This window comes from Phacochoerus africanus, chromosome 2 (genome assembly GCF_016906955.1).
Source record: "Phacochoerus africanus isolate WHEZ1 chromosome 2, ROS_Pafr_v1, whole genome shotgun sequence".
NCBI lineage: Eukaryota > Metazoa > Chordata > Mammalia > Artiodactyla > Suidae > Phacochoerus > Phacochoerus africanus.
Window position 1 is genome coordinate 50731798 of NC_062545.1, and position 24243 is coordinate 50756040.

At 41.3% G+C, this 24243-nt stretch overlaps 1 protein-coding gene across 3 annotated transcripts in view; it reads left to right on the forward strand.

Moving 5' to 3' along the window:
• Positions 1-761: 761 nt before the first annotated feature.
• The window catches only part of SMAP1 (small ArfGAP 1), a 165821-nt gene continuing 142339 nt past the window's right edge, over positions 762-24243 (forward strand). Inside the window, exon 1 of one of the 3 annotated variants that reach the window (XM_047760249.1) lies at positions 762-1108. In XM_047760249.1, the coding sequence (XP_047616205.1) occupies positions 991-1108 (118 nt within the window). In that variant the 5' untranslated portion in view covers positions 762-990. The remainder of the gene's footprint in view (positions 1109-24243) is intronic. The other 2 variants (XM_047760240.1, XM_047760275.1) reach the window with 2 other exon arrangements.

Below are 24243 nucleotides of genomic sequence, written 5' to 3' on the forward strand. Positions count from 1 at the left end.
AGCGTCTTCTTTCCCTAGTGTTGTTTTTCTTGCATTAAAGGTCACTCAGAGAGCTTCCTGTTAAAGTGATACCGCAGGGGCCCTTGGTTCCTTGGCCACTCCTTACCCTCCTAGGGAGGACCTTGTTGCCTAGCGTTTTAAACTCTGGAGCCAGACTGCTCTGGACTTGAATGTCAACCTATCCACTGAGTAGCTCCGTTACCTGGCAAGTTACCTAACTCCTCCGGGCCTCATCTTCCTCGTCTGTTTAAAGAGGACAATAGTACCAAGGTTTGTGTAAGCGTTCAGCGAGTTAATAGCTCAGAGCACAAGAGGGGTCACTCAGTAACTGCTGGCCTTCGGTACATGTCACGGCCAAACTCTTTTTTCTCTCCTACAATGTAAGAGGTGGTTTGCCTGTTTCATCGTACGTGGCCTCTCTTCTAGGCCAGAGCCTCTTTCAAGGGGGCCGGTGAATAAACACTGAATGAATGAAGAATCCACCCAATCACTATTATCTCTGCCTTTACAATGTCAAGCAAAGGCAAGGTATTAAATGAAAGTCGCCTCCTGGGGAAGGTCTTATTTTAGCGTGTTGGACCCGAAGCTCCTCACCGAAAAAGTGAAGAGGAAGCCCACCGCGGGCAGCGCAAGTTACCGCCCCGGAAGCACCTCGGAAGCAGGCTCTGAGCCGAAGGACCTGGCGGGTCGGTTTCCAGTAGTGAAGAGCGGCGCATGCGCAGCGCGCCCCGCACGCGTTGCTTCCGGCGGCGCCGCCCGGAAGCTTCGGCCCCGACCCCTCCCTATCGCCGGCTCGGCGGTGCGTGCGGGGCCGGCCCGGCGAGGAGGCGGGACACGTCGGCGCCGCCACCGCCGCCGCCGCCGCCGCCGCCGCCGCCGCCGCTCCTGTTCCAGCAGCAGCCGCCGCTTCCCGGCTGAGTCCGCGCGGCCCCGGCGGCGCCAGGTGCGTCCTGCTGCGCGGCTCCAGCCTGTGTCCGCCCCGCTGCCGAGATGGCGACGCGCTCGTGCCGGGAGAAGGCTCAGAAGCTGAACGAGCAGCACCAGCTCATCTTGTCCAAGCTGCTGAGGGAGGAGGACAACAAGTACTGCGCCGACTGCGAGGCCAAAGGTAGCGCGACGGCGCCCGGGGCCCCGGAGGCCGGTGACCTTCGGAGGCGGCTGGGTCGGTCCTTTGGCCCCCTACCTGGCCGAGCCGGCGCCCGCGGGCGGGCGGTGCCGCGACCTCCCGGGCGCGATCAGAGCGGGCGGGCTGGCAGGTGTCTCCGTGGGTGGGGCCGCGCGGGGACGGGGACCGCGTCCTCCTGTCCGGCTCGGATGCCCGGCGCCCCAGGTGGAGCCTCTCTCCCTGCCCACCTGGCGGCTCGTGCAGGTCTTTTACTCTGCTTCTTGAAAAAGAGTGTGGGGGTCCTTGTTGGTGGGTTGGAGTTTCCGGAATAAAATGGGGGGGGGGGTGGTGATGATCATCATCGCTTTAATCTGGGTTTTAGCCGGAATGAAAAGGAATTTCATTATTTGAGTCTCTTGGACAGTGGACTTTAGTTCCTGAAGATTTTAATAATTAGATTTTCTGTGACTAGCCAGTTTGGAGGGTTGTAGATGTATGTGGACCCTGGTTTGTGTGCCCAACAAACGTTGAAGGTGCTTTTTAAAGATCCAGAGATGAGAAGAACCTAATTTTAGTTTCTTTAGTTGGAGGAATTCTGCCTCAACCTTTGAAATAGATACACTATTTTTAGCCTATACGTTTTGAGTTGGGAGATCTGATGTATATTTAATGTCTCATGGGAAATATGTTTTAAATATTTTAAAACAAACTTCTCATACTGTTAGGAAAAGAATCTGGCTTATTTGTAAATTGGTGTATAGGTTTATTCGGTGAGAAATCCATGGTTCTCTAAAGCAGCAATCAACCTTCGGTAATGTAATTTAAGATTTCTCACTATTTGACCTAGGCTTTTCCTGAACCTTTACAGTTCTTCCTCAATACTGTATAAATGAGTCACGTTTCAGTTGGCTGGTAATGTTTGATTAGACTAAGCCACACAGATTTGGCAAATTACTTCACTATCTAACAAGTACTGGGTTACTGGAAGACCATGTGGGCGTAATAAAACTAGACCGTTTTACGAAACACTTTTCAATATCAGAGTAAGTTGATTGGGCCAGCTTTCTGTTTATTCTGTGTAATCTTTCACGTGTTCAGTTGAAAATGCCTGATTATTGTAGTAGTAATCGTCTACCTGACATTTTATTGATCGTGCGGGATTTTGGGGGAATATTGCTCTGTTTTGATGCTCAGTTGCTCACTCATACTTCACTAGTAAAACACTGGAAAGTGGGCCTTTAAAAGGCCAAAAAAAAAAAAAAAGTAAAGAAAGAAACTGACCTTATATAGTGTGCATTTTTTTTAACAGCCACACCTGTGGTGTATGGCAGTTCCTGGGCCAGGGATTGAATCTGAGCTGCACCTACGACCTCTGCCACAAGTGTGGCAGTGCAGGATTCTTTAACCTTCTGCTCACCGGCCAGGAATAGAACCCGCACCTCTGCAGGGACCCAAGCTGCTGCAGTCAGATTCTTAACCCTCTGTGCCACAGCAGGAGCTCCTATAGTATGCATTTTAAGTGATAAGTAACAGTTAAATAGAGGTAGTAGTAAGTATTATCTCTGTTAATTAGAAATTGAATAACCGTTTCAGTAATTACTTTCCTTTATGTATCGAAATAATTGAAAAATAATTTCTGTTTATTTTTCTCCCCCGCAAAAGTACTTTATAAAATCAGATTTTTCACTAATGCATCTTAAAATAATTTATGTTTTTAAAAAAGCCATTATTTACCATATGTTGACATTTCTGTTTACTTTTTTTGAGGTGAGAGGAGAATCAGGAGATTAGGATAAAAATTTTTACTATGTCTGAGGACTAGGGAGCATTAGTTATGCTCACTAGTTATATTGCCACTGAGATCATACATATGTATTGAAATGTCTTTTTTTTGAATGAATGTCTTTTTTATTTTGGTTATGGTTGGTCTTTTGTGGGTTTGTTCGTTTTTGAGAAGTGGAGGAAGTGAGAGAAGAGAATAGTATCAAGAGTTCAAGGATGAATGAAAGGCATGAACTACACAGTCATGATTTACAGGGGTCATTTTTTTTTTCTGTTGCGTATGTCAAGAATAATGTTAAAATGATCTTCTAAATTATTTCACTGTTTTATCTTGATCTTTTAGGAAAAAATATCACAGTTAAAACCACTTATTGGTTTAATGAGAGATGATATCATAGTTGGAATACTAGGAAAAAAGACATGATTGTGCAGTTGATATGATTAAACATTTTGTAAACGTTTTGAGTCTTTGATATGATTCAGCTCCATTAGGGAGCTCTCTTAGAGTTCTTGGCTTATTATATGATTTTGGATCTTTTATGTATGCCAGGTGACATGGTAAATGTAGGTAGTGAAATTCTGATTAACTGTACTTTTAAAAGACACACTAGAATTTCCTTGTGGCTCAGCAGGTTAAGGATCCAGCGTTGTCACTGCTTTGGCTCTGGTTACAGCTTTCGCACAGATTTCCTGTACTAGGAACTTTTATACCACCGATGCCACAAAAAAACCCCCAAAACCCCCCAAAACCTAAAAAACTAAAGGTCTTATTTTACAGCTCAGTTATTATAAAGTGCTTTCATGATGTATATATGTATTAATGTTTCCATCATTGTTCGATAAACTACATCAAGCTTTTCATGCTTTTTTTTTTTTTTTTGTGGCCGCAATTGTGGCATATGGAAATTCCCAGACTAGCAGTTGAATTGGAGCTTCAGCTGCCTGCCTACACCATAGCGGCTGCAACAGTGGATCCAGGCCACATCTGCGACCTAAGCCACAGCTTGTGGCAGTGCCAGATCTTTAACCCACTGAGCGAGGTCAGGGATTGAATCCACATCAGTTGTCAGGTTGATACTCGTCAGGTTCTTAACCTGGTGAGCTACAGTGGGAACTCCCTTTTCATTAATTTTGAAGCTATTTCCTAGTTTACTTAATGCTCTTTCTTTCTTTTTTTTTTTTTTTTGTCTTTTTGCTATTTCTTTGGGCCGCTCCCGCGGCATATGGAGGTTCCCAGTCTAGGGGTCCAATCGGAGCTGCAGCCACCGGCCTACGCCAGAGCCACAGCAACGCGGGATCCGAGCCGCGTCTGCAACCTACACCACAGCTCACAGCAACGCCGGATCGTTAACCCACTGAGCAAGGGCAGGGACCGAACCCCCAAGCTCATGGTTTCTAGTCGGATTCGTTAACCACTGCGCCAGGACGGGAACTCCAATGCTCTTTCTTAAAAAGAGTGCCTTCCCCACTGCTTTTTATATCAGAACTAAAATTTAGGGGCAGAGATTACCCTATTCTGTTGCCGTGTAATAGCTGGCAGAGGTGTCACTTGGATTTTGACATTTTCTTACTGAGTCACTAGTGTGTGCTTCCTGATTGGATAGTATTTGGGAAGTAAGGAAGGAGAAAAGGGTGGCATGGGTGCCAGTTTCTTGCTCTTGATCCTACTGTTAGCAAGTCTGTTGGGTGACTGTGGAGAAAACAGGCAGATGGTGCTGCCCTTCCTCTCCTTGCCCTCATTCGTGACTTGTGGGAGTTTTAAAGCAGTACTCTTGGTTATTAGTTGGTGGCACTTTATGGAGCAGTGAGGATTTTGGGCCCCTTGCCAACTTAAAGTTTAATTTTGAGTGTTTAAGTTTCAGCCATGGCTAATACTTGCTATAATTTTGAGCACATTTAAGGTGACTTGAGAATGTGTTTGTTGCCCAGTAAATTTGGGGGTGATCAGAGCAGAAGATTTTGAACCTTGGAGACTGTCTGGTATGGAAAGGTAAGCCCTTGGCTCTGATTAAACACTTTCTTCCTCACTCCACACATCTTGACTTGAGGACACTCTCTTAAGCAGTGTATAAGATTAGTGGACTGAAAAAGTTTGTTTAGTGAGGACTGCAGTTTTACAAATGGATAATTCCAGAATACTGCACCAAGTGTTGGAACTGTGGTTGTAAGAAGTACCTCCCTTTTCACTTACTTTGGGCTGCTATTCTCCTTGCACCCTGACTTCTGTCCCTTGCTTGTCCTCACAGTTCCTAGAATGCTTTCTTTAGCATTCTTCTGCATGTGCTTTTTCTTCTGCCTGGGAAGCTCTCAACAGTTTTTTGCCTGATTAGTTTACCTATCTTCCCATTTCTGCTTAAATGTTTCAAGGAAAATGATTGTCCCTGATCTTCCCAGATTAGATTAGGCTTACATTTATACATGTAAGATGCACCCTGGGTTTTTTTTTTATTACACTTAGCACAATTGTAATTAAGTATTGTTTGGGTAATTATTGGGAAATCTATATCGCTGTTGGACTATAGCTGTAAGAGGGAAGAGACCTGTCTGTCTGGTTTTGGCTTGTCTCTCCAGCCCTCAGCACATTGTGTAGTAGGTAAATGCAACTCAGCAAGTAAGCAGGTATCTCAAAATTGAATGGATGTGAATGAGCATAAAGCTGAGAGCCAGCAACAGGGCATATGGAAGTGAGCGCATATTTGGGAGCACTCAGGTGGTGTGACCCTGTGGGGAAGGTTCACAGAAGCAGTCTCTTTTGAGCTGGGTTCTGAAGGTGCAGTGTGGCTTTACCAGATGAAGAAGGAACTGAATGACATGGTCAGCTGCACATACGAAGGGTCAGGTACATTGAAGAACATGAGAGGTTTCCATATGGCCCTTTTTTGGGGTAAACTATCTTTAAGCATGATCAGATTTGGTGATGACAGGTCAGAGGAAGAGCTGGAGTGTTGAGAGAAAGCTGACAATCATCTGGTTAAAACAGTAGCCCAAGCTAGAGTGGGAGAGGACCTAAACTCTAGTGTGAATGTATTCTAAGTCAGTGGATAGGGCAGGAAACAGAGCCACTGCAGCGACCATATATTTCTCTTAAGGAACAGGCTGCTTACATTCAACAGCATTGAAAGGGCTGGAGGAACAAAATTCAGGACTGCTACTGTACTTCTGGTCTCAAGGCCCCATACTGTTGCCATTGCCACCACTGCTTCTTACTCATGAATTGATCAGAGAACCAGGACTGGGATTGCTACAACCATTTTATTCAGTGTCTATTAGACATTTTTGTCAGTTCCCTGACTGTAGAAAAATGACCTTTGCTGCACTTGTGCCTTCCATGTGCAGGTAATTGGCAGACCTAATTTATGCCCAGTACCTTCCTTCAAGGGAGTCTTTTAACAACCTAATTTCTTCAGAAATTAAAAATGTGAAATGGGAGATCATAAGACCCAAACCCAAAGTTGAAGGCAGTTGAAGGTGGAGAACATTTTTCATTAAGTGTTACTTTAACATAGGTTTATATAAGAATTCCAGCTGGAATGGAAACCATGGGTCTCTCTGGTTTATCAGTTTATAATGTCGGCTGCATGCTGTCCCCTCCTTTTTTTTAAGATTAAAATGTTCTTTCATTACTTGATTTCATTAATAAGTAAATGTATATGTCCTATTCCCTGCTATACCGTATCTAAATATCTATATCTATATATCCCCCTCGTTGACCTATATGGACTTGAACCCCATGCTTTCTATAAAGCAAATTCAAATATTTGACATTGTAATTACATACATTTTAAACTCAAGTCTTTTCCTTCTCCTGCTGTTACTGCTATTACTACTACTAGTCTTCACTGGCTAGAGTCAACTCATTTTTCTCTCCATTTCTCCATAGAATATCAAAGAAACTTGGAGGTTATTTTGTTTCAGTTGTAATTATTATCGCGTGCCAACTGCCTTACCTTTTGACTACTATAAAGAGTCGATTTAACAGACATAATTTTGTTATAAGTCACTATGTTCTGGGCACTAAAAAGATTAAGTATCATGTCAAATACTGTCAAGTGTGCTAAAAAGTTTTGGATATAGTCCACAAACTAGTTGGGGATCTCAATAGATGTTAAATTCTAATCTATGTGTAGACGATAGAATGATTAAAAATTTAGTAATGGGAGAGCTCAGTGTGACTTGGAGAAGGTAGAACTGTAAGGTTGAAAGTTCCCAAAAAAAAACCCCATATAATATGACATATATACAAATAAATTATATAGTGCTTCCTTCTTGCCAGGCACTGATGGAGCATATATCTTACACATATTAATTAACATGTAATTAACTCTCAAAACAATCTTTTGAGGTAGGTAATATTCTGTCTTACAAGTGAGGAAATTGAGGCACACAGAACTTATGTAACTTTCCTAAGGTTATACAGCTAGGAAATGGTAAAGCCAGGAGTTTGTTCATTAAATTTTTTTTGATGGCTACTATGTATTTTAGGCATATTTCTGGGAGCAGGGACTGAATCAAGGAACAGGTAGAGAAGGTCCATTTTAAAGGCTACTTGTCTGTTGGAGATAGGACTGATTGTGAGTTTGGCCCTTGTCTGGAGCTTGGCTTTGGGAAGGGTCTCACCACCCTAAGTGATAAGAGTCAGACACTGTACTTAAACTGTGTGTACAAACAGTGTGGTTTATACTGAACACCTGCTTTCCTTTTGGGCTTCTGGAATTTGCATATGTTCTAGGCAAGCCCCCTTAAAAACCCCTAGGCACTGAGTCTCTAATGAGCTTCCCTGATTGGCAACATTTCACACCTGTTATCATAACTCATTGCTGAGAAGCTTATTCAGTGCACCTCCAGTGGAAGGGGACACCTGCACGTTTGTGCCTGATTCTCCTGGACTTTTGGGGAATCTTCCAATGTAATTGATAATATGTATTTTCATCCAGTATATTGTACAGAACATATCAGAGTTTTAGTATATATCAGCTAGCTTTAGAACCCAGCCTGCTAGCAAGGGTACAGCCCAGAGGAGCAGGTGTGAGCATTAGAGGAAATTCTGCTTTAACCAAGATGAGTTGGAGGTGGGAATTTGGATTCTAGAGTCAAGATTTTGAACACAAGAAATCTAGGTGCAAAGTGTATGTTGTTATATCTTTCAGTGCATGAAAGATATAATAATTTTGTAGTTGAAATTTGTGATAGAAGAGGTTGTTTTGGGGAAGAGATTATCACCTTCAAGCTAACTTAAGGTACTTCCAGATGTATTCAAATGTAGTCAGTGTTGGGAGTTTCCCTCGTGGTGCAGTGGTTAACTAATACGACTAGGAACCATGAGGTTTTGGTTCGGTCCCTGGCCTTGCTCAGTGGGTTAACGATCCGACGTTGCCGTGAGCTGTGGCGTAGGTTGCAGATGTGGCTCAGATTCCGAGGTGCTGTGGCTGTGGTATAGGCCGGCGGCTACAGCTCCCATTTGACCCCTAGCCTGGGAACCTCCATATGCCATGGGAGTGGCCCAAGAAATGACCAAAAAAAAAAAAAAAAAAAAAAAGACAAATGTAGTCAGTGTCTTTGTTTTACTTTATCTCTTTGCATTTAAGCGGAACCATCATAACTTCAAAATGCCGATTTAAACAAAATAAATTTTTTTTCTGATCACTAAACTGTTCTACAAATTGATTGAATCATCAGATGAGTCCTTTAGTGTTTTTGTTTGGAAAGGGGTCTTCAGTATTACTTCTTTGTTTTCTGTTTGTGCTGTTATGTCGTTAGGTCAAGTTCTGGTCATCCACCTGTACCATAGAAATAACATGATAGAATTGAAAAGCATTTTCCTGGGTTAAGGTAATAAAGCTAGATTTGAGCCTAAGCTTTGCCTCTGATTTGATTGGTGACCTGAAGTCTCTGTCCTTCCTGAGCCTTACAGCAAAGATTTATTTTATTTCCGTTATGGTCTGTGTTGTTTCCTAAATTCCCTACCTCTTGTCACATCTGAGTCAGTATTAACTATTATTGTTAATTAAAAAAATTCTGTTATTGAAGGTATATAATTATTACTGAGAATATAAAATGTAATTTTAGGATCTTATTGAACTTTGGATTATGATCAAACCTTTATACTTTTTAAGGATTTTCACTGATGACTTAGGTCTTGCTGAGGAAATATACCTGTTTTTTGTTTTGTTTTGGGGCTGCACTTGTGGCATATGGAGGTTCTCAGGCTAGAGGTCCAATCAGAGCTGTGGTCACCGGCCTACGCCACAGCAACGTGGGATCCGAGCCATGTCTGAGACCTACACCACAGCTCATGGCAACGCCGGTCAACGCCAGATCCTTAACCCACTGAGTGAAGCCAGGGATTGAACCTGTGTCCTCATGGATGCTAGTCGGGTTCACTAACCACTGAGCCTCGGGAACTCCATTATTTTTAATTATCTCAAGGCATGTCATATAACTAAAAGGCATATTCCTCACTGGTTGAAAAGTCCTTTTGTGTGAAACTTTTTTCATTTTAATGCTTTCTTAGAGTAGAGTAAAATCTGAGAAATTGCTGCCTCTTCTAATTAACTACTAAAGTCAGGGTATGTTTTGATTAATCATTTTCAAGAAAAGACCTATAGGTGTACTACATTTTCAAATCATTTGTGTATATTTATTAACGTCAGTATTTTTTCCTTAAGTTTTTAAGTCTTTTTTTGCCTTTTTTTTTGTCTTTTTGCTATTTCTTGGGCCGCTCCCGCGGCATATGGAGGTTCCCAGACTAGGGGTGTAATTGGAGCTGTAGCCACCAGCCTACACCAGAGCCACAGCAATGCGGAATCCGAGCCGGGTCTGCATCCTACAGCACAGCTTACGGCAACACCGGATCCTTAACCCACTGAGCAAGGGCAGGGACCGAACCCGCAACCTCATGGTTCCTAGTTGGATTTGTTAACCACTGCTCCACGACGGGAACTCCTTTTTTTTGCTTTTTAGTGCTGCACTATTGGCATATGGAAGTTCCCAGGCTGGGGGTCGAATTGAAGCTACAGCTGACGGCCTACACCACAGCCACAACAATGCTGAATTCAAGCTGTGTCTGTGACCTACACCACAGCTCAGTGAAACGCCAGAATCCCAACCCACTGAGCAAGGCCAGGGATTGAGCCTGCATCGTCATGGATACTAGTTGGGTTCCTTTTCACTGTGCCACTACGGGAACTCCCTTCCCTAAGGTTTTTGGTGGAGTTATATTAATGCTAAATGCCATTTAGCTATAGAATCATATGGAAATGATTTTTTGAAAATAATTTTACTTTAAACACATTAGGTAGGTGCTATTGGAAATATGTGCTGATTTCATGTTCATATATATTTCAGGTGGTAAATGCGAGGACTTTGAGGGTCTAAAGGGGAGAGAATTACAAGCTTTCTAGTAATCCTCCATTGTCGGTGCCCCTTCACCAGCCCCACCCTCCAACAATTTTTGGTCTTCATTTTCTAAGAGATCCAAGTGATTGGCTTCTAAGAATGATTGATGGCAGATCCTCAGATGTCTGCCATTGATCTTTTGTAAAGAATGCATTTCAAGGACCAGTGATCAGCTTGAATCCGAACTTTAAAAGAAAATAAAAGGAGTTTTTAACATTCTGTAGGAAGTCATATTTAGGATAGCCTTTTATTCCAATATAAGAAAATTTATAAAAAAGTTATGATTCAGTTTGGACTTTTTTTCTAGTTGAAGTATAGTTGATTTACAATATTTACAACAAAGTGATTCTGTTACACATATACATTTTTTCAGATTATTTTCCATTATAGGTGATTATAAGATATTGACTATAATTCCCTGTGCTATACAGTAAATCCTTGTTGTTTATCTGTTTTTTGTGTAGTAGTCTGTTAATCCCATGCTCCTCTAATTTATCCTCCTCACCCCTATCCCTTTTCTCCTTTGGTTACTATAAGTTTGTTTTCTGTGGTTTTGAATTAATCTCTTTCTGTTTTGCATATAGATTCATTTGTATTATGTTTTAAGATTCCATATATAAGTCATATCATAATAGTATTTGTCCTTGTCTGACTTACTTCATTAAGTATAATATTCTCTACGTCTATCCATGTGCTGCAAGTGGCAATGTTTCATTCTTTTTTATGGCTGAGTAATATTCGTGTGTGTGTGTGTGTGTGTGTGTGTTCTAGACATTTTTAGTTCATTTCTACTCTTGAATGTTGCTTTTGGTGTAGGGTGGTGATGGTTCATGGTGCCAAAAAGGTAGCAGAAGTATGTTTATTTAAGTGAAGTGACCATCACTGGCATATTAATTTCCTATTGCCTATACTACAGAGTATCACAAACTTAGTGACATAAATTTATCCTCTTATAGTTCTGTAGGTTAAAGTCCAAATGAGTCTTACTGAGGTGAAATCAAAGGTATTTCTTCTGGAGGCTCTAGGAGAGAATCTATCTCATTATCTTTTCTAGTTTCTAGACCTCACTGAGGTGTTTGCCTCATGGCCTCTTCCTCCATCTTCAGTGTGTCTTCTTCAGATCTCTCTCTCTCTCTGCTTTTCTCTTCCATCATTGCTATGATTACATTGAATTTACCCAGGTAATTCAGGAGAATACCATCTAAATGTCCTTAACTTAATTATACTTGTAAAGTTTCTTTTGCCATGAAAGGTAATATTTACAGGTCCAGGTATTGGACTTCTTTGGGGGCCATTTTTCTTCTTAACACAAGTGGGTTTGTGATAAAGGTTGTGTATTGAACCTAGATTTTTGTAATAGGTACTGCTTTGGATGTACTCAAGAGGGCACAGGATGGTGAAGTCGGTAAAGTTTAAATACGCTACTCTCTTGTATTTTTAAAATATATGCACACAGGAGTCACTTAACAAAACTCTGCAACAGCACCAGTTATGTAGAAAATCCTTAGAAATTCATTTTAAAAAAGGTATTTGAACCAATAATCAAGTTTATCAAAGTTGCAAGAATCAAGATGATCATAGAAAAATTAACTACCAGCAACAGACAGTTGGGACTTGAAATAAAAATTACCAATTGTAGTTGTATAAAAATAGATTAAAAACACTTTATTCAACAATGGAAAAGAATTATTAAGGAAAACATAAACTTGAGGAAAAACCCTCTGATTACAAAGTGTAGATACTGGAAGGGCATATTAATAGAGCAATAACTTATTTTTGCAAAGTAGAAAGACATTAAAATCAGAGAATCTTTCCAAATCTATGACAGGGGAATTCTGTATATGTACAAGAAGTTAATTTTTTCAACAAATTTCAAGAAGCTGCATCAGATACATGATTAATGTAGATGTGATCTAACTTTACTTTCTGAAACAGGAAGATATATGAGAGGGCACTGTCCTGCCATCAAGTAGTTTACTAAGCTAGAAGACAGCCTCAGAAACTGAAGACCTCCTGTGAAAGGGTTCCAGGTTACTTATTATGATTTGAATTTCTCTCAAAGCTTAAAGGGGCTCCTGGTTTTGAGGTGACAGAGTCTGGAGTGAATATTCTAGTGGTAGGAGGTTGACAATCCACATTTGTTTCTTTCTTTCTTTTTTTTTTTTTTTTAAATTTCATTTTAGGAGTCTCCATTTGTGGTTCAGCAGTAATGAACCTGACTGGTATCCATGAGGACTTGGATTGGATCCCTGGCTTCACTCAGTGGGTTAAATGATCTGGCGTTGCTGTGAACTGTGGGTGTGGGCCAGTGGCTACAGCTCCAATTCAGCCCCTAGCCTGGGAACTTCCATATGTTGTGGGTGCGGCCCTAAAAAGATACACATGAAAAAAATGCATTTTATTTTATCTCATTTCATCCTTTTTTCCCCCAAAATTCAATAAGAAAGCTGTTCTGACACTGCTTCCCACCTAGATGGATTTCAGAGTAATTCACATGTGTAGGAATGAAAGCTTGGATACTGAGGGAGACATTTTGCAACACATTTAAAAAGATAGGGCAGTCTTGTTAACATATAGATAACAAATTTTGAGATTGTGGAGTTCCTGCTGTGGCTCGATGAGTTAAGAATCCAACTGCAGCAGAATCTGATTGCCCCACTTGGCTCAGATCAGCTTGGTTCAGTCCCTGACCTGGGTCAGTGGATTAAAGGATCTGGCAATACCCATTGCTACCACTAGGGTAGATTGCAGTTGCAGCTCTGATTTGATCCCTGGCTCAGGAACTTCCATATGCCATTGGTGCAGCCATCAAAAAAAAAATGTTGAGGAGTTCCCGTCATGGTGCAGCCGAAACGAATCTGACTAGGAAACTGTGAGGTTGCAGGTTCGATCCCTGGCCTTACTCAGTGGGTTAAGGATCCGGCATTGCCCTGAGCTCTGGTGTAGGTTGCAGACGAGGCTCGGATCTGGCATTGCTGTGGCATAGGTCAGTGACTACAGCTCCGATTAGACCCCTAGCCTGGGAACCTCCATATGCGCAGGTGTGGCCCTAAAAGGACAAAAACACCAAAAAAAAAAAAAAGTTGAAGAGATGGTTTTGTATGCACATTTTATAAGTGGCTTCGATAACTGAATTTTAAAAATAAAGCAGCAGGAGTTCTTGTTGTGGCTCAGTGGTTAACAAATCCTACTAGGAACCATGAGGTTGTGGGTTAGATCCCTGGCTTCACTCAGTGGGTTGGGGATCCGGCATTGCCATGAACTGTGGTGTGGGTTGCAGACGTGGCTCAGATCTCTGTTGCTGTGGTTGTGGTGTAGACCGGCAACTACAGCTTCCATTAGACCCCTAGCCTGGGAACCTCTATATGCCACAGGTGCGGCTGTAGAAAAGACAAAAAAAAAAAAAAGCAACATATTTTTGCTTTCTTTTTCCTTCCAATTACTTTTTTAAGAGAATTGTCCAAGGTTTCAGATGTAAGAAAACTACTTCTTCCTCTTGATTTGGCTAAGTTTCATTATTATGAAAATTTTTTGAATTTTATATAATATAAAAATGTAATTGATTTTTAAATGCAATTGACTATGAGGATTTTTTTGATGTGGTTACTATAGGAAGTAAAAGATAAATTCTATCCAAATATTTGATACAGATACTTTCTCTTTGTAACATAGTTTCCTTTTCTGTTTTCATTAAATAATTTTTTTATAAGCAAGGATCAGTAGTCTACTGCTGCTCTTACTTCTCCCATATTGTCAGATTAAAATAAGTGTTTTTCCTCCTGTGGAGAGTCTGCTCAACTTTTGTACAGGAGCAGTTTTTCCTGTCTTTACTGAAAATTAGTTGTTATTTGGAATTTGTTTTTTAGTGAAGACAATGATTTCACTTTCATAGATAAGACAAGGTTATTAGGTGGTTGCTTTCTTTTTTGGGCTTTTATCTCTTGTCCCACATTTAGGCAATTATACTTTTGACTGTTTTTAATTTATTCATTAGAGTATGCCGATAAACAACAGGAAACAGTGGTTTTTACCTAAAATAAATGTTTTTCTGTTTAAAAAAAAAAAAGGTTAAGGAGACTTCCGGATTCTGGTCTAGCTTCAAGACTGGAAGGAGCTTCAGGTCTTCATCTTGACAAGAAAAAAGTTGAGCAAACTAAACAATCAGCAACTCTTTTTATTCTGTCAGAGAAACGAGGTCACAGAGGGCAAACTACTGTCCCCAGAATTGCATAGATGGGTAAATTTAGAGAATCACAACTTTAGTCACAGCTCTGTGGCAACCAGTACTGAGCTGGGAAAACCCAAAATGTAATTGAGCAGTTGTTAGAGGCTTACTCAAGGGGAACTCAGTCACTGGGAAGGTCCCACACTTTTGTGAGTTTTATCCCCAGGAACTCAGCACAAGTAGATAGGGGAGAAAAGCTCCTAGTGCTTCTGGCAGAAGAGACGGGAAAGAACCATTTTGAAATGCACCAGAGCTTTTTTGTTTTTCAGCAAGGTAGGCCCTCAGGAGAAACTATTTAACTGATCTCAGGGAAGGGAAATACCTATTCCTAGCCTTCTCTCCCTTTGAGAGAAGGGAAATCCTAACTCCTGCCTAATCTAGCCACTCTGTCCAACTGAAGGAAGGGAGGGCAAAAACTGAAAAGATTTGCGAAGTTCACATACAGAGGCAGAGACTGGATGGAAAACTGAAATCTAATCACAGGACAGTAGAACCCTCCCACTCCCCCAAACTTCATCACCATGATACCAAGATCTGTTTATAGCAGTTTCTTTTACATAGGACATCATGTGCAGCTTTCAAGAAAAAATTACAAGGCATACTTGGAGTTCCCGTCATGGCTCAGTGGTTAACGAATCTGACTAGGAACAATGAGTTTGCGGGTTCGATCCCTGGCCTCAATCAGTGGGTTAAGGATCCGGCATTGCCATGAGCTGTGGTGTAGGTTGCAGACAAGGCTCGAATCTGGCATTGTTGTGGCTCTGGCGTAGGCCGGTGGCTACAGCTCCGATTTGATCCCTAGTCTGGGAACCTCCACATGCTGTGGGTGTGGCCCTAGAAAAGACAGAAAGACAAAAAAAAAAGTTGAAGTTGTTAAGTTTCATAGTGAAAATGCTATCGGATATTTGAAGTATGGTAACAGGCTGCTAGCCCACACCTTGTGAGATATAAATGTAATTGGGAAAACACATAAAAATACTTGCATGTTTAAATGAATGTGTAAAACACATATGTATATATAACTTAGTGTATAAATGGCTAAAGTTACTATATGTTCAGATTGAATAGACTTATTTGTTCACATCAGATCTATACGAAATTCTTTTAGTCTAAAAGTTGTTGTAGAGGGAGAATATCAGACCCAAATAATACTTACCATTATGCCACAGCCAAATAACAAATCTTTAGATTAGAACCATCAGCTTAGCTTTAATCTTGATGGTACACTTTGGATATTTATATTCAAGTTATTTTCAGAAGTAAGGAGCATTATACTGATCACAGACGTATTTCCCCTGAAAATATTTTGAATGGAGGTTGTAGTTCCTTATATTAAACCTGAGTTTAGTATCTCTTTACCAAGTCAGTGATTTTTAAAAAGTTTGGTGGGGACTCTTCTAAACTGAAAGGCGCTTAAGGGACATAATCAAACGCAGTACGTGGTTCTTGAGAGGAAAATGTTTTGAAAAAGACCTTTACAAAAAAATTCTTTTTGGAGACATAATTTAGGAGGTAGAATACGTACTGAGTGTTAGATGACATTGAGAACTTTCTGTTAATTTGAGATACGTGGTGATTGTGGTTATGGAGAGAATTCATATTTTTAAGATTCATTCTGAAGTATTTAGGGGTGATGTCTCTTATCTGAAATTACTTTAAGATACTTCAACATGGGAGTTCTCTTGTGGTGCAGTGGGTTAAGGATCCAGCATTGTCACTGCAGTGCCTTTGGCCTAAGAACTTCCACCTGATGCGGGCATGGCCAAAACAATACTTCAGCACTTAGGAAAGATGAGAAATATTAATAATTGTTGAAACTGGGCAGTGGACTGTTCTTTGTGTATTTCTGTATTTGAAAACTTTTGGTAATTAAGGGAAATATTCTAGTTTTTATGCCTAAGGTATAAACGTGAATAAGCCACCAACAAATAAGGAGGACCCTTCTGGGCTTACAAAATGTTCATATCGTATTGGTCTATACTTACTATTTTTTTTTGTCTTTTTTTTTTTTTTTTTTTTGCTATTTCTTGGGCCGCTCCCACGGCATATGGAGGTTCCCAGGCTAGGGGTCTAATTGGAGCTGTAGCCACCGGCCTACACCAGAGCCACAGCAACGCAGGATCCGAGCCGGGTCTGCAACCTACACCACAGCTCACAGCAATGCTGGATCATTAACCCACTGAGCAAGGGCAGGGACCGAACCCGCAACCTCATGGTTCCTAGTCGGATTCGTTAACCACTGCGCCACGACGGGAACTCCTATACTTACTATTTTTAGTTAAAAGACTACATTATATATTTGTTAGCTAGTCTTGACTGATGGTATGTATCTGGATGTTTGTGAGATCTTGTACTGAATGACTGTTTTTCAACTATATCAGCTATTCTGAACATGTTCAGAGTCTGTGTAAATATACCAAGAGAACTTAAAAAAAAAACCCCTTCAAATTATTTTACAAAGACAGAGTGATTAAGGAGTAATTAAATTAGCTATTGGCTCTTTATGGTAGAGCCTACTCATTTTAAGATGCTGAATTAGAAAAAGATTACCATGGAGCTGTTTAAGTACTGTCTAGCTGTTGTTAATAAAGCATTTGAAAATGTAGTAATGGGAGTTCCCTTTGTGGAAACAAACTCGACTATTATCCATGAAGATTTGGGTTTGATCCCTGGCCTTGCTTAGTGGGTTAAGGATCCGGTGTTGCCATGAGCTGTGGTGTAGGTCACAGATGCAGCTTGGATCCTGTGTTGCTGTTGCTGTGGTTTAGGCCTGCAGCTTCAGCTCCAATTCGACCCCAGCCTGGGAACTTCCATATGCCTTGGGTGTGGCCCTAAAAAGCAAAAAAAAAAAAAAAAAACACTCCACCAAAACAACAACAACAAAAGAAACAACCCAAAACAAAATAAAAAAGAAAATGTAGTAATGTTTTTCTAACTTTACTTCATCATCCAGTTTTTCAAGAACATCTGAAAAGAACTACAACAAACCTGAAAATACACCAGAATCTCTAATGCTAATTTCTAACTTGGATTTTATCCAGGGGCTTTAGAAGTATTCGTAATGTCTCATATATTTTCTGAGCACCTATTGTGTGTAAGGTACAACTGCTAGTTGCCATACCAATTGAAGTTGTGCAAGGCACTGTGTGAATCCTCACCCCAAGACTTTCTGTATTTAAGAACTTTGATTGTAAGATGGGTAGAAAAAGAACTAGAATTAACTCAAGCAAACTAGCATTGGGTATTGGTATTTTTCTTATCAGAGGAGGAGGGAGGCTTGCCCCACATGACTCAATTTTTGAACTTCTTGGCTTCTGTTTCTGTTCACTCTCTTGCCATCTCATCTGGTCTTGTCTTTTTTCCCCCTTTTTTGGCTATCCTGCAGCATATGGAGTTCCCAGGCCAGGGATCAGATCCGAGCTACAGTTGGGACCCAAGCTGCAGTTGCGGCAACACCAGATCCTTAACCCACTGCACCGGCAGAGGATCAAACCTATGTCCCAGTGCTCCCAAAATGGGTGCCACAGCGGAAACTCCCAGTCTTGTTTTTAATTATTGACTGTAAGTTGATGACTCCCAGATACATATCTTGACACCAAAAAACCTCATTCCACAACTCTATTGGTATATCCAATTGCATGTTGTTGTTCATTCAGCAGCTCCAAATTAACACATCTTAATTCTTCATCTTCCTCCTCCAGGCCTGCACCTTGGACAGTTCTCCCCATCTTACCCTTCTCTTCAGCTCCAAAACTTTGGGATTGTCCCCATGTTAACTACAGTAGTCTTCCAGCTTTATTTTTGACTACTGTGGTCTGTTCTAACCCAGTTGCCAGAATGATCTTTAAAAAGTCAAGTCATGTTGTTGCTGTTACCTGAAGCCCTCCATTATTTTTGTCAGTCAGAGTAACAGGCAAAGCCCTTAGAGTGGTCCACCTTGCCCTCTTTGCTTCTGAATGCACTAACCAGTTTTCTGCCTCTGTGCTTTCAGGCTTGATATTCTCTCTCCGTGGAATGTTCTTCCAGATGTGCATATGGCTGGGCCTCTGCATCGAGGTTAGGTTAGGTCCTCATTCAGATGTATATTTATTTTGGTTAATATTCGTCTGCCTTTCTAGAGTGTATGAAATCAGAGATTTTTGTCTTTCTTGTTCAGTGCTTAGGATACTTCCTGGCCCAAAGTCCTTGGGCCACCATTTTCCTGTCTCAGTCTTTGGCTGTCTGTATCTCTGACTCTTTCCTGCTTATGTAAATATTTTTTGAATGAATAAATGACTGAGGAAGAGTAGAAGCGTGCTTGGCACAAGAATAATGTATGCTGCCAATTTAAGACATTATCTATGAGAGCTGAACCACAATGCAAGCAGAATATGAAAAACTAATTTATCTCGGTGGTCTTAGCAGTATTTCAGGCAGTATATTAAGTGTTTGATGATAGTCACTATGACTTTCCCCAGTATTCCTCTTTTTCTAACTTTTTTTTTAAAAAGTTAAAAAAAAGTAAAAAAAAAGATTAAAAAGTTAAAAAAAATTTAGCTTATGTGAAACTTTGTTTAGTCAGATTTATAAAAGCTATTTGTTTTGAATACCGTAATCAGGTATTCTTCTTATATGTTTAAGTTGAGGTTGTTTTAGTAGAACTTCAGCACTCCGGGGTATTGGCAGAAATGCTTAATACTGGAAATTAGGTGTTTGTGAAAGCCCTAGAAGGGCCAGAAGAGTTGGTCCCAGATTACAGCAGAACTGACCTGCCAGGGAGCCGCTCACCCAGAGTCCGTCACTGGACTGTTGAACGTAAGAAAACACAAAGTTAGCTGTGGTCCCGAAGTTAGAGAGCTCCAACTGCCTCACAGCACATGTAAGCTGGCTGGAACTTGGGGTCTTGCCGTCATCCATGTCTGAACCTCGTCATCTCACCCAGGCCTAGACTAGAGGCTAGAACATGCTTTGATCTGGTCTTCTTGCAGAAAACAGCCAAAAAGGACAGCAAGATAGACTCCACCTTACTTTTGCTTTCTGATATTGCATGAGCGTGTCTAATTAGTAGAAACTAATTCTCATACAGACATCTGACTGTAGAGGAATCTGAGAAATAGAGCTTTTTAAGCTTTCTCTCCTCTGGTACACCAGAAATAGGGTGGAATGGAGGTTGGATGAGCAAATCAATAAAATCTAAAATCTGTGCAGCTTCTTTCTTTTTTAGTTGGTTTCAGAACGAGAAGCGCATCCACAGCTTAACCTGGAAAAAACTAGAAAGTCCTTGGGCCACCATTTTCCTGTCTCAGTCTTTGGCTTTCTGTATCTCTGACTCTTTCCTGCTTCATCCTTTACTGACTCCTTCCCTTAAGTATTCACTTGTTTGCCTATCCCTCAGCAGCTCCTAAATCTGTGTGACCTGCTTATTTGGCTTCCTGTAGGTGGTTGTCTCTTTCTTTGGGTCATAATTCCCATTCCTGGGTGAGATGACCTGGCCCAACCTGGGCCACATGCCTGCCTCTGGTCATTTTGGCTTGGAGGCAGGAGGGTTGCAGGGACAGCAAGGAGGGGTTCCTTCTTCATGGCTAAGAGCATGCACATTCTCCAGGAAGGATGTGTGGCAAATATATAGTTAATATATTAATGAAAGATTTAGGGGAAATTTTGATTCAGAACACAGATGAAATGGTGAGCTTTGGACAGGAGAAAAAAATTAAGAAGAATGTGGTTCAGTTTATGAGGAAGGAGAGAGAGAAATATCTTAAGTGTGAGGGGACAGTTAGGTGAAGTTATCTGCTGAGACTAAGAGTAGAGGGCAGTGTAGGAGATTTAAGATTATTCTGCATAGAGTACTTGGTAAAATTAGGTATTTTGCAGTAATTTAAAAGTATTTTAAACTAATCTCTCCCCTTACTGATAGGTGTTCGCTTTCTCACTTTTACGGTTATAGACAGTCATGCTGTCAAAGCTTTGTGTGCACACAAAGCTCATGAATTTCCTTAGTCTAGATCTCATAATGTGGAAGGTTGGAGTGTGGCAGGTGAGAGCCTGCTGGGGTGGGGGCCAGTTTGTCTCCCCACCAGTAGCATAAAGACTGGCTGACCCGCCCCCCCCCCCAAAAAAATGGAGTTCCTGTCGTGGCTCAGTGGTTAGTGAATCTGACTAGAAACCATGAGGTTGCGGGTTCGATCCCTGGTCTTGCTCAATGGGTTAAGGATCCTGTGTTGCTGTGAGCTGTGGTGTAGGTCAAAGATGTGGCTGGATCCCTTGTTGTCACCCTAGAAAAGACAAAAAGACCAAAAAAAAAAAAAAAAAAAAGACTGGCTGACCCTCTGCACCCAGACTGTTACTCGGCACTCATGTTCTTGAAAAGTTTCATTAAATGTAGTTGGTGAAAATGGTATCACACTGTTTACACTGTTTTGTTTTGCATTTTCTTAACACTCTTAAGATTGAACATTTAAAATATGCTTATTGGTTAGTTTTGTCCTTTTGTGGTTTGCTCCTTCATTTTGGGGCTGGGGTTGGCTGTCATTTTCACATTCTTCTCTTGAGCAATCATTGGGTCATTTCAGACTACATTCATTCTTCTGAGTTTGGTGGTGAGCCTCAGCATTCACCCATGGATTCTAGAAACCTGTGAACACTTTGGACAGATTTTCAGTCTCTGATCTATATTTTTTGGTAACTGGAATTATAGAAAGTTTAGGGATAGAACAGACCTGTCAGGTATCTGGTCTAATTTTCTCTTAGACATTAATTATCTAATTAGTAGAATAAATGCCTTGCTCCAAGCTCCACAGTGAGAGAACATGGGAGTTAACCACTGTTTCTGCTTTGTGAGTCTAGAGCAACAGAAGGGTTTCCATACAGGTGAATTGTTACCCTTAACCTTTCCAAAAGGTATCTCAGCTTTTCAGTTCTTTTATTATCTTTAAATTTGGCCATGGTACACAAGGAGAAGGGAGGTAAATTCTGGATTTTCATGCTTAACCAAACCATGTCCATGTGATGACAAAATATTTAAAAAATTAGTAGAGTGAGTAATGAGATTACATATTAAGTATTTACTTAACCAGTTTATTTAAACACAGATTTGGCAATAGCAATAATGCAGACATGCTTTAAAACTTGGAATGCTATTTGTTGGTGCTGCTGTGTTAACAGAAAGCAAGTGTTACCTCATGAAATCTGTAAATAGTGTCAAAAATAAGTTTAAAAGAGGGAGTTGTAAATAGTGAATATCTTTCTGCTTGAGAGAAAAATTTTGCAAAGAAATTTATAGAATATAAAAGAAGCAAAGTAAAGGAAAGCTATAGTATGCTTGTTCAAACTTTTGAATTTTTTTTTTTGGTCTTTTAGGGCCACACCCATGGCACTTGGTGGTTCCCAGGTTAGGGGTCCAATCGGAACTGTAGCCTCCAGCCTACACCAGACCACAGCAAGGTGGGATCTGAGCTGAGTCTACAATGCTGAATCCGTAACCTACTGAGTGAGGCCAGGGATTGAACCCGTGTCCTCATGGATGCTGGTCGGGTTTGCTAATTGCTGAGCCACGACAGGAACTCCAAACTTTAGAATTTTTAAGCTGAATTTTGGCTGCTAAATAAAAAAAAAAGTAAGAAATAGGTTTGACAATGTTTAAACGTTAGGACAGTCAGGTAAAAAGGGTTATTGAATTGTTAAAATTAAGTTTCATTTCATTTTCTTCTTTTGTCTTGTTCCATCCTGATGACCAGTGAACCCTTAAATGATTACCAGTTTAACTTTTTTGCCAAGTAAATCAACATTTGAAAAAAAAATGGCACAGGAATGCTTTATTTGTAGATTTTTCTTTTTCTTCCTTCCTTCCCTCTCTCTTCTCTTTCCCTCCACTCCTTCCTTCTAAGTGTGGTATTTAAACATTTAAGCCTCAGTGTCACTACATGTAAAATGGTGATACCTGTGTCGCAAGGTTGTGAGGATTAACTTAGGGTTTGTGAAGAAATGTCTGGCACAAGGTAAGGATTTCATAAATGAGTAAGGGTTTGATAATTATATCAGGTCTTGCTTGTTATTTTTGGTTTTTTTTTTAAGCACTCATAGTCATTTTACTACTTTGAAGGAAGAGTGTATTATATTTTGTCTGGTAAACAGTGAGATTGAGCAGTCTCTAACTATCCCTACACAGGAGTATTTTATGGAAGGGTCAGGAAAAGAAGGTAGTTTGCCTTTCTTCATTTTTTGCTCTTTATCTCCTGGTCCCCTAGAGCAGACAGTAGTAGGAGGCATACAACAGAAGCCCTGCCTGCCCTGTAGGAGCCTTTGCCTTAAGGGAGCAAGCAGGCCATTAGCACCAAGAGAGAGTAAAAATCACAGGAGGAAGTTTTTGAGGAAGAATAGAACCAGATTTGGAGGGGAAGGGAGACACTTACTCTGGGGAGGGAGAAGCTGGTGGGGCTTTGTGTAGATGCTTAGTGCTTGTGCTTTCTACCTTCTGGTGGCAGCTCTGGGTACTGGGCAGGAATCCAGGGAAGGGGATTGGTGCAGGGCTACTGACCCGGAGTCACCTGCGTGGAGCCCCTTGCTGGCAGGGCGTTAGGTGTTTGCAGGGCAGGCTGGAGGGCCAGGACAGCAGGGAGGCGGGAGCAACTGCTGGGCCTGTGGGTGCTAGGAGCCTAGGAGAGGGGCTTCAGGGAGGGAGGGCAGGGGCTGTAAAGGGCACTTGAGCTTGGCAGATGTGAAAATGATCTAAAGCTCTGCTGAGAGAGTTCATGGTGAGGCTGAGCCTCTGTGCACTGCCTGTAGTGAAGACGTGAATCTCAGCATGTCATCAGGCAGACCTTGGCCATTTCTTGCCAAATTTCAGTGTTTTGTGTTTTCTGCATTTTACTTTACTTTCGAATTGGATGCTTTATTTTCCCATGGATTCTGACAGCTTTTATACTCTGCGAGGAAAATGGTTTAAAATTTTTTTTTTTTGCCTTTTCTTGGGCCACTCCCGAGGCATATGGAGGTTCCCAGGCTAGGGGTCTAATCGGAGCTGTAGCCGCCGGCCTACGCCAGAGCCACAGCAACGCGGGATCCAAGCCGACCTACACCACAGCCCATGGCAACGCCAGATCATTAACCCACTGAGCAAGGGCAGGGATGGAACCTGCAACCTCATGGTTCCTAGTGGGATTCGTTAACCACTGCGCCACGACGGGAACTCCTAGAATTTTTTTTTAGCCCAAGGAATATTGTCAATATGAATGTAAATGGCTTTGAAAATAAGGCGCGGTTTCCATTTTATTTGTAAGGGTTGTTTTGTTTGAGGAATTAGGGGTTAATTGAGGGGAGACCTGTCAGTTTATTTTTGAAAAATATACTTTGTGTGGGGGTTTGTTTTTGTTTTTGTCATTTTTGCCTGCCCTGCCAAAAATGGAGCTCCTGGGCCAGGGATCAGATCTGGAGCCACAGTCACCACCTAAGCCGCAGCTGTGGCAGCTCTGCATCCCTAACCCACTGTGCCCAGCCAGGGATGGAACCTGTGCCTGATGGCTCCCAAGACATTGCCGATCCTGTTGCACCACAGCAGGAGCTCCAAAAATACACATTTCTTTTAGCACATTTTCTCTCTTACTTAAAGAAGTCTAATTACTTTTGTGTAAGTGAGTGTACTAGTGTCTTTGGATTCAGTTGGACTTGTAAACATTTAAATTGGCAGAAAATGTGGTGTTTGTAACATATCTGCCCTCTGCTGGTGAAATTTTATTATTGCTCTTAACTCAGTAGCTTC